Source organism: Juglans microcarpa x Juglans regia, chromosome 4D (assembly GCF_004785595.1).
Source record: "Juglans microcarpa x Juglans regia isolate MS1-56 chromosome 4D, Jm3101_v1.0, whole genome shotgun sequence".
Taxonomy (NCBI): domain Eukaryota; kingdom Viridiplantae; phylum Streptophyta; class Magnoliopsida; order Fagales; family Juglandaceae; genus Juglans; species Juglans microcarpa x Juglans regia.
In genome coordinates this window covers 29,350,032-29,366,310 of record NC_054600.1, presented here as the reverse complement: position 1 = coordinate 29,366,310, position 16,279 = coordinate 29,350,032, and the positions used below count along the sequence as shown (strand labels likewise).

At 38.4% G+C, this 16,279-nt stretch overlaps 2 protein-coding genes across 3 annotated transcripts; one reads left to right on the top strand and one right to left on the bottom strand.

Annotated features, from left to right (window-relative positions):
* Positions 1-466: 466 nt before the first annotated feature.
* Positions 467-6,363, top strand: LOC121259790 (pyridoxine/pyridoxamine 5'-phosphate oxidase 1, chloroplastic). Of its 2 annotated transcripts, none has more exons than XM_041161540.1 (13): positions 467-917; positions 1,046-1,084; positions 1,303-1,470; positions 1,558-1,663; positions 2,005-2,171; positions 2,287-2,529; positions 2,715-2,803; positions 3,457-3,507; positions 3,607-3,697; positions 4,534-4,638; positions 5,245-5,315; positions 5,541-5,636; positions 6,059-6,363. In XM_041161540.1, exons 1-13 carry the CDS (start codon positions 495-497, stop codon positions 6,123-6,125), a joined length of 1,716 nt encoding a protein of 571 aa, XP_041017474.1. In that variant the 5' UTR covers positions 467-494; the 3' UTR covers positions 6,126-6,363. The 2 variants fall into 2 exon arrangements, with proteins under 2 accessions (XP_041017474.1, XP_041017475.1); XM_041161541.1 differs by having other exon boundaries at positions 5,541-5,661.
* Positions 6,364-12,406: 6,043 nt separating this feature from the next.
* LOC121260565 (transport inhibitor response 1-like protein) lies at positions 12,407-15,698 on the bottom strand. The gene is made up of 3 exons (XM_041162499.1): positions 14,856-15,698; positions 13,951-14,455; positions 12,407-13,871 (listed from the first exon to the last, which is right to left on the bottom strand). Exons 1-3 carry the CDS (start codon positions 15,482-15,484, stop codon positions 13,110-13,112), a joined length of 1,896 nt encoding a protein of 631 aa, XP_041018433.1. The 5' UTR covers positions 15,485-15,698; the 3' UTR covers positions 12,407-13,109.
* Positions 15,699-16,279: the final 581 nt, after the last annotated feature.

Genomic DNA, 16,279 nt, shown 5'->3' with positions numbered 1-16,279 from the left:
TTCATCAAGTTTATTTATGTTTCCAAAATAAACACCTTCGATTGTTTAATTCGAATTAAATAGTCCAATTTTAGAAATTAGATAGAGATGCATCGTGTGAACTCAACCACATGATTTATGACTATCCGCAAAATATTTTCGAGCAATGCAAACTCTAAGCGGACATTGTTCAATATGGATAGAAAGTTGAAGCTCATGATTTAGTTGAAGGAACCGGATCAGCAAAAAGTAAATAAAATGTCGAAAGCACTTATTGTTATTTAGACAATGAGAAATTTTATTTATCAATTACTATTCATTCCCGCACTCTCACATCAATAATTTTTTTTTCTTAAAATATGAGAGTATTTTTTATAAAATATTAAATATAGAATAATGAAGAGTGACCAATGAGAGAATTTTATTTTAAACCATACATGAGGCTTGAGGGAGACATGGTGGACGCACATTCAAAGTCACAAAGGAAAGCATAATCACATACAAAGGAAAGAAGGATGTGGAATTTGGCACGCAACAGCCGAATAATGAAATGCCTGTCTATCGCTCCCCACTCGTCATTCCCTCCCATTTTTAATCCTTCTAACCTTCGCAATCCTTCTCGCTTTCCCCATAGTCCTCTCTCCAAACTCTCCCCCTTCAGCCCATCTCTCTCTCTTTCTCTTTCTCCCTCTCTTGTACTTCCCTCATATCTAACTACCAATTCAACTGCCAACAAGTCAACCCGACTCTCTGCTCAGGGTTTTTTCCTTCCAAGTTCCAGTCTTGCAATTCGTTCCTTTTGTTCGAAGGGAAGTGGAAGAATGGGGGACAGAGTGATTCAAAATCCGGACTCTATATCGTACTTGGGGCAGCGAGAAGCCGCCGAGATCGATGAGCTCCTCATGGGTCCTCTCGGGTTTAGCGTCGATCAGCTCATGGTCATTCTCTAATCACCGATTTATTATCCAATTTTTCTTCTTCTGTCATTTTATGTTTTCGTTTCGTGTTGAAGCCTTCGACTTTATATCCGTTTTTTGCTGAGAATTATTTTGGTTTGTGCAATTAGGAATTGGCTGGTTTGAGCGTGGCCACTTCCATAGCAGAGGTAAGGTTTTAGGAACCTGCCTCCAGGTTTTGTATGTGTTAGGGTACTGATGAGGAGTGCCATGGAAGAAAGTACTGTAGCTTCCATCTTCATCATCTTCCTGTGTTACATACCATTTCAATACTCTGTCATTGTTTTACGGTTTTTACTGCAGTGAGTTCTTAACAGTATGAGGCTTTTCTTTCTGTAAAATCCCAAATGCGTTTCGTTTTGGACAGGTTTACAAAGCAGGTGAATACAACCGTGTTCTCGCTATTTGCGGTCCTGGGAACAATGGTGGTGATGGTCTCGTGGCTGCACGTCATCTGCATCACTTTGGTTACAAACCGGTTGTTTGCTATCCAAAGCGTACTCCGAAGCCTCTTTATTCTGGTTTGGTTACGCAGGTATTGATAGTTCCGTTATTTCTATCTTTAAATTTTTGGTGTGGGTTTGCCAGAAAGTTATCTTATTTGATGTAAGTAATTTTGTAGATCGAATCACTGTCAATCCCTTTCTTGTCAGTGGAAGATCTGCCTTCAGACTTGTCAAAGGACTTTGACATTCTAGTAGACGCAATGTTTGGGTTCTCATTCCATGGTAATTTCTCCTTTTCTGTTTTGGTGTTTTCTGACTTTTATGTGTAATGTTTATAGGTACTATGCATTACTGGCATTTGAGCTTTTATGGCTCGTATTTGTAGTATGGATGTTATTTAGGACAAGAAAAACCGTAATAAATTCAACTTGCTTCTATTTCTTCGAGAAGTTAATAGCTCATATACATAAAAGCCCTCAACACGTTTCTGTTACATTGCTTCTTTTGTAGTTTAGGCTCCATTTTGCAAATGATTACAGGCTGACGATTGCTGTTTTGCATTTTTGGAAGCTTCACATCTAGTGTTTTAAATTATTGAACACAAGTAGCTTTTAATCCTTTAGGTACCCCAAGGCCGCCTTTTGATGATCTCATCCAAAGACTGGTTTCTTTACGACATTATGATCAAGCGAGCCAAAAATCCCCTGTTATTGTCTCTGTAGACATTCCATCTGGGTGGCATGTCGAAGAGGGAGACATGGGTGGCGAAGGCATTAAGCCTGATATGTTGGTATGTTTCTTATGAAAAACTCGGTCACTTGTGCTATTGCATGTGAAAATGTTTTTAGTAAATTGCACGCATATATCGAATAAACTTTGTAATGCAAAATTTGGTATGTTTCTAGGTTTCTTTGACTGCTCCAAAGTTGTGTGCAAAGAAGTTTTGTGGTCCACACCACTTTCTAGGTGGTAGATTTGTCCCACCATCTATTGTAGACAAATATAATCTTTGTCTTCCACCATATCCTGGAACTGCAATGTGTGTCAGGATTGGAAAGCCTCCAAAAGTTGATATATCAGCACTCAGAGAGAACTATATTTCTCCAGAACTCCTCGAGGAACGGGTGGAGGCTGATCCTATTCATCAGGTAATAGTTCAAGAAAAGCAGCATTGCTGATCGTAAGGTATTGATATATTTTTTTAATGTTGGTGGTTTTGAGCCAAATGATTACTTGATTATACATGAGAACAAACATTTTTGCAATGTTTTTGTCACAATCAATTGAAAAACTCATTGGTCACGTAAAAAATAAGCTGTTCATTATCTTGCAGTTTCACAAATGGTTTGACGATGCAGTGGCTGCTGGCTTGAGAGAACCAAATGCAATGGCATTGTCAACTGTTGGGAAGCAAGGAAAACCGTAATAATTGCTTCTTTTGCTATTTGGCTTGTTTCATCGCTATCAAATGTGTTTATAATTTTCCCAAGTACCTTATCACCCTGTTGGAAATTGATTTACACAGGAACCTAAATTTCAATGCTTCAAAATTGAAGAATGTGTCATATTCGTTACTCCTTGCCATTCAAATTCAACACACTTGCTCATATATCAAGAAGTAATATATATTGTATAACATGCGTGTAGGTCGAGTTAGCCATCATCTTTCACTATTCCGCCATTTTTTCCTCATCAGAATATTTCATTCTGAAGATAATAGGGGTGGCCCAGTTATGCTCATATGCTTGACAGCCAGTTAATATTTTCACTTTGAGATTTGTTTTTGGGCCTTTGAGTTGAAGGAATTAGCTTCTGAACTGATTTATTGAAGAAAAATCTAAATTTTTGTTCGTTTATTGATGATTTGGTGCAGCTGCTGCCTGCACACACCCCCACACACCCACACATCGTCAGTCTTCTTGGATTTTTCCAAAGAAATGGATATGAGGATTTGATGACTATCAGCAAGTGGCATGCACAGTTTTATTGTTTTGAACGTTCATTTTAATTTTTAGTTCATATGTGGAACTTTGTTTACCTTTTATAATGGACTATTCTTTGTCTTACTACTACAGGTCATCACGAATGGTACTGCTAAAAGGAATTGATAAGGACGGTTTTGTCTGGTCTGTGTTAATCTGCTACTGCTGTGGCACTGCATACATCTGGCAATGGTTTCCTGTGAAATCTTGTTTTTCTTATGTTACTGCTGTTACTAAATGCAGGTACACAAATTATGAAAGTCGAAAGGGCTGCGAATTATCTGATAATTCCAATGCATCACTGCTTTTCTATTGGGAAGGTCTTAATCGACAGGTAACTTGACCTCCCAGTTGTTAGAATAAGGTCTTCGGTGCAACCCCATAGTAGAATATGGGACAGTGATGGCTTTCCTGTTCTCCAGGTGGCTGTCCTCATGTTGTTATGAGCCTGAAATAGTGGGTATTGGTTCAATTTAGTGCTCTAAATGCGGTGGATTTGGTGGTTCATTAAACCTCAGATGGTAGGTGGAGGATTAGTATCAGAGTAACATACTTGTTGAGAGAGAGATAATTGAAAGAAATGTTACGAAGCTTTTAAGCGGTGCCAGTGACATCTTTTTGAACAGCAGTGCAGCAACTGCATGATAAACTATACTAGACTGCATGCAGATGTTCCCGTGATTAATCTACATTTATGTACACCTGAAGAGGGTGATGAAACTCAATTGCTAGAATAATTAAAAATCAGCTCACTTAATGTGATTAGTGACAAATAACTGTATCATGATGCCAACGCCTGGTCACACACAACAAAAAATACAAACCTAAGGTTAATCACAGGAATTTTTGTCTCAGCATCTGAGGCATTTGTGAGGAAACTGCCTCGCCACACCATACATCCAGGTCTCAATGTTTATGAATCATGAAATCTGCACCTTTCCTTTGCAATTAGTTAATGTTTGAAATTTACATAATGAATGCTTATGGGGATTAAATCTGTGGCATTTTGAAACATTATAGCTGATCTGTATGGGGGCCATGCTACTTAATATTTACCTATCTGAAATTTCCATAAAAGGGTAATTGAGCTAACATTTGCACTACGAAGACATAATGCATCATCATGTTTCCTGGTTGAAGACCAAATTTAACATCAACTTTGATTTCTAGGTGAGGGTTGAAGGCTCTGTGCAGAAAGTTTCTGATGAGGAATCTGAGCAGTACTTTCATAGTCGTCCTCGAGGAAGTCAGCTTGGAGCAATAGTTAGCAAGCAGGTTTATTTCACCTCTTTATAATTTATTGAATACCAGCTTTACCGTAAACATGAAGCATGTGCAATATTTTTTTCTTAAAAAGAGACTGATGCACATATGGTGTAATAATTTCAGAAACACTTAAACTGTATACAACAACAGTTTTTTTTTTTTTTTTTGAAAATTTTAGTATCATTATCCTTCCGTTGTGACTCTTTGTTATATTTATACGTTTCTTCATTTTCCCTTTTAAGTCAATTGAAATTTAGAGTTATTAAAATGGTATGGGAGATGCTTGTTATTATGGCTTCAAGGTGTTCTGGTAAAAGTGGGAGTCTTAAAATGAGTAAGACTCAAACTAAATTTAAAAAAGTAATAATAATGAGCAGAAAGTAAAAAAAGGATGGTGGGTAGGTCAGTCGGTTAAGGAGGTCATTTGTAAGAGTTTCAGAGTAATCAAACTTGGGGGGGAGGGGTCATTTGAGAAACTTTAGATTGTTTAAGAATGATGATATTTTCCTATTCTGCCATTTTCTTCTGGAATTATTTGACTGTGAAATTTCTTTTTCCTCCAAGTATTGAACATCTGTGCATGAACATTTGATACCAGTTTCTTGCTTTCTTCAGAGTACTGTAGTGCCTGGAAGGCATGTTCTACACCAACAATATAAGGAACTAGAGGAAAAATTTTCTGACGGGTAAGTTTTCTTTTCTCTTTGTACTTGTGTGTGTTGAGAAAAGTAAGTGGAGCAGGGAGTGGCTGAAGAATGGCAAGATTGTTTGAATATCTAATTTTTAATTCTTGATAATTTGGCTTATGCACGGATTCTGCTAATGACACTTGATCTAAATCCTTCAGATGATGGACTCTTGACTTGGTCTATTATGCAGTAACTAGAAATCTTCTTGTTTTAGTTCTGCAGAAGTATGATTCCAAAACCTAAACACTGGGGTGGATACAGGCTTCAACCAGAGCTGTTTGAGTTTTGGCAAGGGCAGCAGTCCCGCTTGCATGACAGGTGGTTTTCATCCCATTTTTGAAAGGTGGCTTTTATTCTTTTATTCTTGCTGCAATTTCAGTGATTGGCCTGTGATGAATGAATGGAGCTGGTTTGGGCCAAAGTCGGTATAATTCTGGTTGATGGATGCAGGGTTTGAACCTTAAAACTTTGGATTGAAGCTACATGTATTGAATTCTTTATCTGTTTCATATCCTATGTTTTTTTTTTACAAGTAATGAAGGAATCTATTGATTAACATAGTTTACTGCTTGTTTGTTTTATTTTGAATATTGGGAACTCATGTTGTAGCGCAACTTATTTAAGAAATTTGCGTTGACATATTTTGGAATGTGTCTCAAAGATTCTTTGGAAACTTCTATGGATTCAGAACATTTATAACTATGATTCTCATCGTTATTATTCTTCTATCTTCTTGGTAGGTTGCTGTACTCTCCTAGGGAGGTTGATGGACAGCGTGTGTGGTATATCGAGCGACTGGCTCCCTGATTATATGTTCAATATCTTTGCTGCGAATCAACTGTAAGCGATGTGCATTTGCACTGATATCAATGGGCATTGAGAGGGTACATTTGTATCCGAGAGTGATAGATTTTAATGCATAGTCTGATTCTAAAATCTACAGAGGAGAACAATTTAGTGAATCACACAGATTGATTCTTGCATATGTTGTGATTTTCATACAGAATCATCTTAAAGGTGAGAAATGCTTAGAATCTTTAGTGCATGGTTTGAGTGTTCTACCATATTTCGGTACTGCTCCTGAATGGTATAAAATATATGTGGATCAAGAGTTGAAATAAAACCAAATATTTTGGTACCTGAGTGTTTCTTAGCCACCACACCATTGTGGTACAACATCAATCTAAACAAAATCTAACATACAAGTTGTCATTTAAAAAAAAAAAAAAAAAGGTTATCACATACCGTAAGTTTTGTAGCTCAACCCCACAATCCTTTCCTCTCCATCTAGTGCCTACAATTGTACGGCCATGTTATCTGTTCTTCATGATCTCCCTCTTTTTCCTCTGTACAAAATTGGAAATTTATATAGCTAAACAGGCCTAAACTCAATTGTATTTCAACCCAACGTGCCTTTTTACTGTTGATCCAGCACCTTTGCTTCTAAAGCAATTTCACTATTTGTTTTGCATGATTGTCAGATAACGACTTTTTGAAAATCCTCTTGCTTGAAGGTTTGAGTGGGAGCTCTGTCTCTCTCTCTCTCTCGATGCTGGATGTCCATCGAACACTGCCATGTTTCTTTAGGGGCTTGGTGGCAGTTACGTAAAAGACAAGGCTTTTTAATCACAAGGCTGTGACACTATTTACTGTAGGTTGCTTTTATGAGTGGATCAAAAGTTCACTTGTTATATTCAATATTTAGATGATTACTTCGGCGCTTGCCGTTAAACCCAAAATTCATCATTAAAAACACCATCTGGGAAGGAGGCCGTCTCTCTAATCAAGGTGAACTTTGCTCTCTCTCTCTCTCTCTCTGTCTCTCTCTGGTGTATCGCTAGTTCTCTTCGAGCTTTGGGGTTTCTTTTAATTTTTATGGATGATTCTTAATATTAATGGTGGTTGTGTTGAAAGAGGGTGTCTATCATGACCAAAACGGGCTCCACCATGAAAAATATCAGGAAATTCTTTTTAATGTTCTTTGACCAGCTGAAGCTGAAACCTGAAGCACTACTTTTTTATTTTTAGCTCTGAAAGGCCAAGTTGATGGTGGGTGACCACCCCACTTTCTTTTGAAAGTGTGGTTTTCCTACTTAAATGAGTGGAATATCAAAGAATTCAGATGTCCAGTGTGGGGAAAAAAAAAAAAAAAAAAAAAAAAAAGAGCCAAAAATCAAGAGACACTGCAGGTACACATCACCCATGAGAGATCCCAGGGATGAAGTAGATGAGGCGGAAATTTTTTAGTTCTAAAGGAGAAATGATTAGTAGATTCCCCCCCTCTCTCTTTCAAATCATGCATCTAAAAAGGCCTATGACCCATAATCGCTTTGGAGCCTCTGCTTTATTAATTCCACCAGTGGGCAAAGCTGTTTGATCCAAACCCACGAGTTGGTAGCATTTGCATTTCGGATTACACAATCTAATCTTAATATATCTATCTACTTGAACTTCATTGACCCTTTTTTCTATAAATAATAAGAGCCTATCTCTGACAGCCACTGAATGGATGTTGACCAAACTGCCCAATTTTGGGTGCAAGTGGCCACCTCCCCAAACAACTCGAGGAGCTCTAAAGAGTGTTGTAATTGCTAAATGCACTTTGTATTATTATGCATGAAATCACTTTCACGAATATTACTTTTGACTGATTGAGCAAATTTCAAAGTCAAGCACCTCATGAATAATCTTATCCGTTGCTCCTTTTTTCTCACATGAAACAAACATACTAAGCTCCTACAAGATACAAGTTTTTATTTATTTTTTTATTAACATCTTTATTTTATTTTATCTCAATGACTCGAACCTCTTTGGTCAAAATGAATGATACTTTGCTTCAAACTTTTTTGCAAGAAAATGGTTTCTTATAACTTGGTTCCAGAGGAGCCAAAGGCCGATTGACATAACCTTCAATTTTTAAAATGAAGGTTTGGAGTTTGAAACTTGTTTTTTCTAAATGTAAAAAAAAAAAAAAAAAAAAAAAAAAAAAAACTTGGGTCCAGAGTAATGGAATTGACCTTGGGAAGAAGAAGAAGAAAAAGAAAGAAGTGGCAACGCCCTAATCATCATTGGAGATTGGGACAATTCTTGAGCTATGGATCTAGAACCTTTCTATATGCCTTTTTGAATGTGCAAGAACACCTAAAGTGGGTTTGATCTAAATCTTCTAGATGGAAATAATGGTGTCCCTAATAAACAGAGAAGAAAAAGAAATATAAATGGAGAAAGGGTGAGTAGTGAGGACCCCCCACCTCTGCCATATAAATTGGGCACGCAGGCAATCTATCTAATGGAAACTCGAAACAGTGTTCATGATAGAGATAGAAACAGTGTTCATGATAGAGAAAGTTCACTCTGTTATGACCTTTTGAACGAGCTTAAATAACACCCATCTTTCAAATGATATATTTATGATCATTTGACCCAATTCCTGTGTTTTCGTCGGAAATTGATGGGGAGGGACCTCTTACATTAGTACTACAGTCTACACTCCACGCCCATTTTCACAGGTTTATTAATGTCTTTTTATCAGACATGGATTACATCTTTCTTCTTCTCTCTTTTTTTTTTTTTTTTTTTTGGTTAATTTTGATTGGTCACAAATAGCATGAAAACAAAATAATAATACAAACAGGAAAAATATATAAAATTGCATGATAGATATATGAGTTGTTAGTCGTGTTGAATACGTGGCAGGGAAGTTCTCCTGCCATTGAATAGCTAGCTTTGTTGCATGAAAAAGAGAACCAATAATTCAAAGATTTAGTTGAACCAAAGCATTCTTTCTTGCATCGAGATTGTAAAATCGCTTACATGTGGGGCGATTGTGGCCATTGGCCAATGCCTTTCTCATTTCTTTAGTGTGACAGATTTGACACTTCTTTTTAACCATGCTTGATGGGATAAGTCCCCATGGATGTTTGACCAAACTTCGAAAAATCCAAATTGAAATCACATTCAAAATCGAGTTAGGACCCAATTTACTGAATCCAACAAGTTAACTTGTTTAATGAGATGATTGATGATAAGAGTTTGCATAGAATATTTTAGTATTAATTAAAAATATATAAAAAGAACGTGAGATCAATTCAAGATTCCAGATAATGAAATTATGTATTGACATGAAGTGTCATCTTTTTCATTGTTTAATAAATATCTTTTAATCATAAGGCCATAGTAATTATAGTATATTAGTCATCGTCACAAATCTAATACAAAACACTTATTCATCTCTTAAACAAAATAAAGCAAAGAGCTTCGTATCTATTTGTTTGTTTTTTTTTTAATTTTTATATTATTTTTATTGAACAAAAGTATGAAAAAAAATTAAGATATGTTCAATTTCTATCACGAGTTCGGATTCAATTTATCTTGACTTACTATCCGTTTATTTGTTTTGTACTGCTAAATTATTCAAAAGATTAGTCAGGACAAATAACTTTAGATATCTTGCCAATTAAAAACGAAAATTGTTTAAAACAAGAATAATCAACTCAAAAAATTGACCTTGATGACACTTCTTTCGAATATTTATTGAAACAAAAAGAGAACATAGTTCTGACATTTTGATGATAATCTCGATTCACTTTGTCAAATTCTCTGCAATTTGTAATAATGCATGAGGAATATATCATGTGATCTTCAAGTGTCAATCAATCTAACATGAAATGTAGCCACTTAATTTGACATTTGAGAATGGTCTTAAAGACTGATACGGGCAATCCAAACTCTAGCTGTTTTAGAAAAATTCAAGGATGTCTTAGTCACTTGTAATGTTATCTTCTTGATTTAGGAATCAAAGAGGGAGAGGGAGGAATGGAAGATCCTACCACTTCCATCCAAATGGAGTCAAATATATTAGGTTAATGTCCAAACCAAGTTGTTTGTCTTTTACGTGACTTTTTAGAACGCCATGTTTGGCAACAGTGTCTGTCTTAGGACTTATAAACACTCTATTATTGCCATTTCTCATTTATAATCTATGTAGCCAGGCTAAATTGTCGGCAAAGCAAGCTTAATGCCACGACAACATATGTGTGTGTGTATATATATATATATATAGATTAACTTAAATAAAAGATAAGATTAAAAAAATCAGCTCCATGATCGGATCCGATTGTGATGTGCAGAGTTGTGTGCGTGTACTATCAAGATTTAAATTAATTAGAGCGATGCTTCCAACTGAATTTTAATGCCCATACGCAAAGAAATTTGCAACACTAAAGAAAGCGAAGATCAATCCTGGAAAGAGTGCTGGGGGAAAGTGTGCAAACATATTCTAAAAAAAAAAAAAAAACAGAGTGAATTTAATTAAGTGGCGAAGCAGATGGAGAGGGCACTTTAGTGGTTGACCTCGTGCTTAGTTCAGCCATGAATGTGCTTAACAGACAAAAGTAGAGAAGAAACCCAAAACCCTTTTGGCTTCACCGATTTTTTTTTTTTTTTAATAAAAAACAAAATATTTTTCTCCCACCACTTTGATCACCCACTGGACTGGCACCACCTACCTGCAGAACTAGTTGGTTTTCGTTGTTTGTTCCCTTGGACGCTAGCTTCTTATCATCTCTGCATCTACAGTCTACACTAATATTTTAAAATAACAATAGACATAACCATTAATTAAATTACTTTTATTTTTATTTTTGTAAAATTTTTAATTTGAACAAGGGCATTAATGTATGCCACCTCCCATACCGTACACGTGGCCCACATACTCAATGATCAGGTGGTGGGACAGGACTTTTGAGATTGGTCTTAACCAATCAAACACCAAAGAGGCTTAACTTTTGTCACTGCAACATATTATTATGATATATGTGCTTAGTAAACAGTATAATGCATGTGCTAACCAAACGGGGGTTGATGTGCTTACTCATTCAGGACCACATAATTTTATCTAAGAAATGATGGGATTGATTTGTCAAGTAGGTAAGATAGGTCCATCAAATGGGTCGTTTAGTATCAAACGGCTAAGATTTGAGAGAGATGCAGATCGTCGTCCTTGTGTAAGGTCATTATCAATATTTTCAAAAATCATTTTTTAAAAAAAAAAAAACACTTTTTATAAGGGGGACAGGGATGGTTGCCCCCAAAAAGAAAAATTAAAAAAAAAAAAAAAAAAAAAAAAAAAAAAGGCAAACTCCAAAAGATATAATTAAAAAGCAGAGGCTATCATTCATTAGCAATGGTCATCCAAGCGACTATTCCCACCGTAAGCAATATGGATAAGCTAGGCTACGGTACTCAAACTCAATGTTCTTTTATCGTTTCTGTTGAATCCACACCCCTCCTTATCCTGCACTGGCCCTCTTCCGATGTAAAACGACCCAAATGGATCCTCCGAGAGAGAGAGAGAGATGCCCAATTGCCCTAAGACAAATGACAAGAAGAAAAAAAAAACGTTGGCATTGGTCCACTTGTTTTACAGATCAACAAATGGATCGACAAGAAAGAAAGCCGAAGCTTTGCTTCCCATCACTTATTCAATTGCACAGTCAGATCCCACTCTGATGATAAGCTTGCTTTTTACCATCCTGCCAGAGAGAATACCAACAAATAAGGCAGAAAAGATTTCTATCATAATAATGAGCGAGCAAGAGAGAGAGAATAGAGAGAGTCTCATTGGTGGACTTGGCTGCTTTATAACGCAAGCGCAGGGGTTGTGACAAGTCATCAAACCATAGGCCCCACCCCCCCAAACCTATATCAACGTATAGATGAGATGAAGTCAGTACGCAACTCAGAAATACAATGCCGCAGCTAATAAGAGCAAGTAGAACCCCTCCCTGAACATGTCCCCATTATCAGATGGGAAATGGATTCAGTAACTAAATGACGGTACAGTTGGAAGAGCTCCTCCAAGGATCTGAAAGAACATCAGGAATATTCAAAGCCAAAAGATGATTGGGAATTTGGGATTCTACTGGTTATGTAAATTGGGATCCCCTGACGGTGGAATCCTGTAGGCTGTAACGTGTACTTCTACTACACTTTCCACACATCATTAATGGGTCTCACTGTCAATTGGTCATTCCACACATAGATATATTAATATATATATATATATATGTATGTATGTATGTGACATATGGTCCATGCAGATTTTGGCATTTATTTCCCATCTCACATTTGCTAACAAAAACAATAATAAATTCAACAGTCAGGTGCTACAACACATCTGAAAAAAACAAGCACTTGGAAAGAGAAAGAGATGCATTAGCCTGGGCATTTAGTTCTCAGCAGCTACAGCTTAAACTAGCTACCATTTGAATCACAAAATAAACAGATTTAAGTTTTCTCGAGAGTGAACACTAGCTCCTGCTTCTCTACTGGTGGCATGGAAGATAAGTTCGAAATTTCACCTTTCTGAATCTCCATTTCTTCAAGACCCATCTCCATCTCCTCATAAATAGTACTATCCACGTTTAAACTCTCATATTTTAAATTATCAATGTAGCTTGAAAACCCCTCCCAGCCTGACAACCGCTCCCCCCTTCTCCTCTTCTGGCAGCCTTTGTTTATGATAAAACGAATGTGAAAGCAAAAGAAACGTAAAATTTGAGAAGCGTACCAATAGAACATTATTGGACAGCCCAATACCTCGCTTCTGTTATGGATGCTTTTGCAACTGCTCAAGCCAGGAACAGCAGTTGTTCACTCATATTTGTCTGACAGACGATGGTTGCAGGGACCTCCTTGCGGGTCATATAAAAGCCACCCGCCATCTTCAATTTTCCCACAAAAATGTTTTTAGCTTGCTTGGTAGCCACCAAACAGCCGAATCAACTTCTTCTATTGCAAGATGGTCACAAATCCTGGGGCATCATCCCTGGGGCCTTCAAGAGACCGATACATGTACAATATGTCAACAGTCTCATCTGTGTGCTCGATAGCATCATCCCTGATTACTTCCACCACCAGGCGGGGCAATGCTCGAGCAATCTCCTGACAACCTTGGGGAGATAACCTGCATGAAGACATCCAAAGGAACCTCATGTTGTAATAGTGATGCAAACCAGAACGCAAAGCTGCATCCCCAAATGGGCTATCCCTGATCTCAAGCTTCTGCAGTCTAGGGCAGCCCTCTAGCACATATTTAAGCCCCATGTCACTGTCTCCAGCAAAAGCAACTGACAGGGTACGAACCAGTTTCCCATATTTTCCAATATAACTGAAAGCACGATCGGTCAGTAAACCAGATACAGCAAGCCTAGTTAGCTTCTTACAGTTCATAACAATGGCTCCAAAACCTTCATCCATGGGTTCACCGGTCACACGGTCCGGGCGATGTCGCCCCATTATACAGAGACGGAACACCTCAAGATCTGGGCAATTCCTTGACATGGCTATCACTGCCGCATTTGTCATATGCTGGCAGAAATACAAAATCGATTGTAATTTTCTACAGCCCTCAGAAATTGCTTGGAGGCCCACGTCAGAAACAGGGCCCTCATTATCCTCCCGAGCGTCAAAAGGGAAAACACGAAGCTCACGCAAGTCCTTGCAGGTTGAAGCCACAGCTTGAAGTCCTTCATCACATATTGAATCAAGGACCTGCATTATGGAAGCAGAAATAAGCTTCACAAGCCAAACCACGATCACAATTAGAACATAATTACAAAAATAAACTTACCCAGAAAATCTGGAGTTTGTGGCAGTGAAATATGACTAATTTGAGTTGATCTGCATTAATATACGCATAGCTGAAATTCAGGGAGGTAAGATTAGCACAGACTGGGTGCATGGCTGGTAAGTAATCTGGCAAGATTTCCCTGAATCCCGAGAGACAAACTAAGGATCTGCAAGCAGCAAAGGCAGTGAAAAAGTCGGGTTCTTGTTCACCCTGAGCCATGCCCTCTGATGCACTAAAAGAGCCAGTTCCAAGGTGTGTGAGCTGCGGAGAACGTACCATCAGGCGATATAACTGCCCAATCGAAACAAAGCGATTCAACCTAAGCTTCTTCAAGGATGGCGACCTAGCCACCAGCCTCTCCAATGCATCAAAATTTATTGGACATTCTACGCAATCGAAGATCAGTGACTCCAGACAGGTCGCTCCACTCTCCGGAAAACAAGCAATCCAATCAACCTCATCATCCGTGACCTCGGATTCGATCAGATCAAGGACTTTCAGTTGTCTGAAGAAAGTTAAATGACAAGATTACATATAACATCATGTATAGTTACTTGGCTTTTCCATCCAAAATACACCAACATTTTCTTAGTAACTCTATCTCGTTCTTGTTACGTACAAGTTAGGGTTCGCTTACTATAATTAGTAAAGAATACCATAAATCTCGAAACGCATCAAGACTATAAAACCATACCAAATCCATCAAACAGATCTACCCGTTTCTCCCCCAAAAAGTAAAATTAAAAGCAAAAGAAATAGAACCAAAAAGAGGGAGAAAAAACCCTAAAAATACATTACAAAAAGTAGCAAATTTCTCTAATCAGTATACACGGCCCAGAGATCGTATATAGGTTTATCCTCAGATAGATCTAATAGCTTGTGGGGAACAGAGGAAAAGGAGGTACCTGCACTTGCTGGCGATGACGGCGAGGCCACTGGTACCGAAGCCGTCGCAGCAGACGAGGACGAGCTCTTTGAAGGAGGGGAAGGACTCGGCAAGTAGGGCCAGATCGTCGTGCGTGACGGACATGCGCTTTAGGTAAACCTTCTCTAGCCAGGGATAGGCAGACGCCATGGCCGTCACCCAAGGGGCGAAGTGAGCCCCCCAATCGGGCGGCATCAGGTTGAAGTCCGCGAACCTCGGCCTTCCCTTGATGGAGACGGACCGGACCCGGGTGAACCGGGCCGTGGCCCGCCGTGGCGAGACCGAGTAGCAGTTTCCGATGAAGAGGTCGGATCGGGTGAGCGCCTCCACGCGCCACCACGACCTGCATACCAATGAGGCCGCGTTACGGTCCCGCCGGGAGCTGAGGAACTGGAGCACGTTTTCGAGCACGTTCTCGAGCACTTGGTCCGGGTAGGGGGCCTGAAACTCCATGGAACTGGGACCGGGTCCCGGCACAGGAGCCCCAGAACCGGACACTCCGCTGCAGTTCCGGGTCTTGTTGGAGGACTCGGCGATGTCCGCCCCGCGAAGATCCAAGGGAGGGGACCGATCGTCGTCTTCGGACATTTCCGTCCGGTCCTTTCTCATAGGAAGGAACGACTCTGGCTCGCTCACTCCCTGATCTGGGTTTTGGCGAGATAAAAGCTTAATTTAATCAGATCGCAAGCTTTTGGTAACAGAGAGAGAGAGAGAGAGGTTGGGGGATGCTCAACCGGGAAGTAGGAAGGAAGGAAGGACACTGCGTCGCAACAGTGAGCTTTATTCCTACATGAATTTTATATCTATCTAATACTCCTTATATTGTACCATACTAAATGTTAAAAAAAAAAAAAAAAAAGAAAAAGAGGAGAGAGAGAGAAGGAAAGAAGAAATGTTAGAAAGTTGAGGAGGAAGCCCCTATATTCTTGGGTTATTCTGCAAATACCCCGACTAAAGTTATCCAGAAATATACGTATAGTTAAACCACCACCTCCCTCCTCAAGCACTGATTATCATTATTAAGTTTTCTTTTATGGCATGATTGTCCAAATCAATAAACTATGTATTGTCTCTGCCTCACTTTTTCTAAGTAGGGAGCGTTTCCATTCCATGTTGTCATTGAAATTTGAATCTACTATTCTTAAACAGGACTTAAATGTAATTGGAAAATCTTTACTTTCCCAACTCCATGTCTTTTGTAAACATTAAAGAATAATATTAACAAAACCATGTATTGATCTTAAGAGGGAATGTGGGGGCAAGCAATTTATAATTTTATTAACACCTCCTTACTCCCTTGCTTACAATTATCTCAAGCATGATTTATACACTTTCACACCTATGAAATATCACATCGATTTGCAAAATAACTTGTTTCTCGTGTTATGTATGGATTTTGTAATG

Bases quoted from the DNA above. Each gene is read 5' to 3' on its own strand.
- LOC121259790 (XM_041161540.1), top strand. From the start codon at position 495: ATGTGGAATTTGGCACGCAACAGCCGAATAATGAAATGCCTGTCTATC. The intron at 2,530-2,714 runs GTAATAGTTCAA...ATTATCTTGCAG, and splicing joins AGGCTGATCCTATTCATCAG to TTTCACAAATGGTTTGACGA. The intron at 5,637-6,058 runs GTGGTTTTCATC...TCTTCTTGGTAG, and splicing joins CAGTCCCGCTTGCATGACAG to GTTGCTGTACTCTCCTAGGG.
- LOC121260565 (XM_041162499.1), bottom strand. From the start codon at position 15,484: ATGAGAAAGGACCGGACGGAAATGTCCGAAGACGACGATCGGTCCCCT. The intron at 14,456-14,855 runs GTACCTCCTTTT...AACTTTCTTCAG, and splicing joins GTCATCGCCAGCAAGTGCAG to ACAACTGAAAGTCCTTGATC. The intron at 13,872-13,950 runs GTAAGTTTATTT...TCCATAATGCAG, and splicing joins ACAAACTCCAGATTTTCTGG to GTCCTTGATTCAATATGTGA.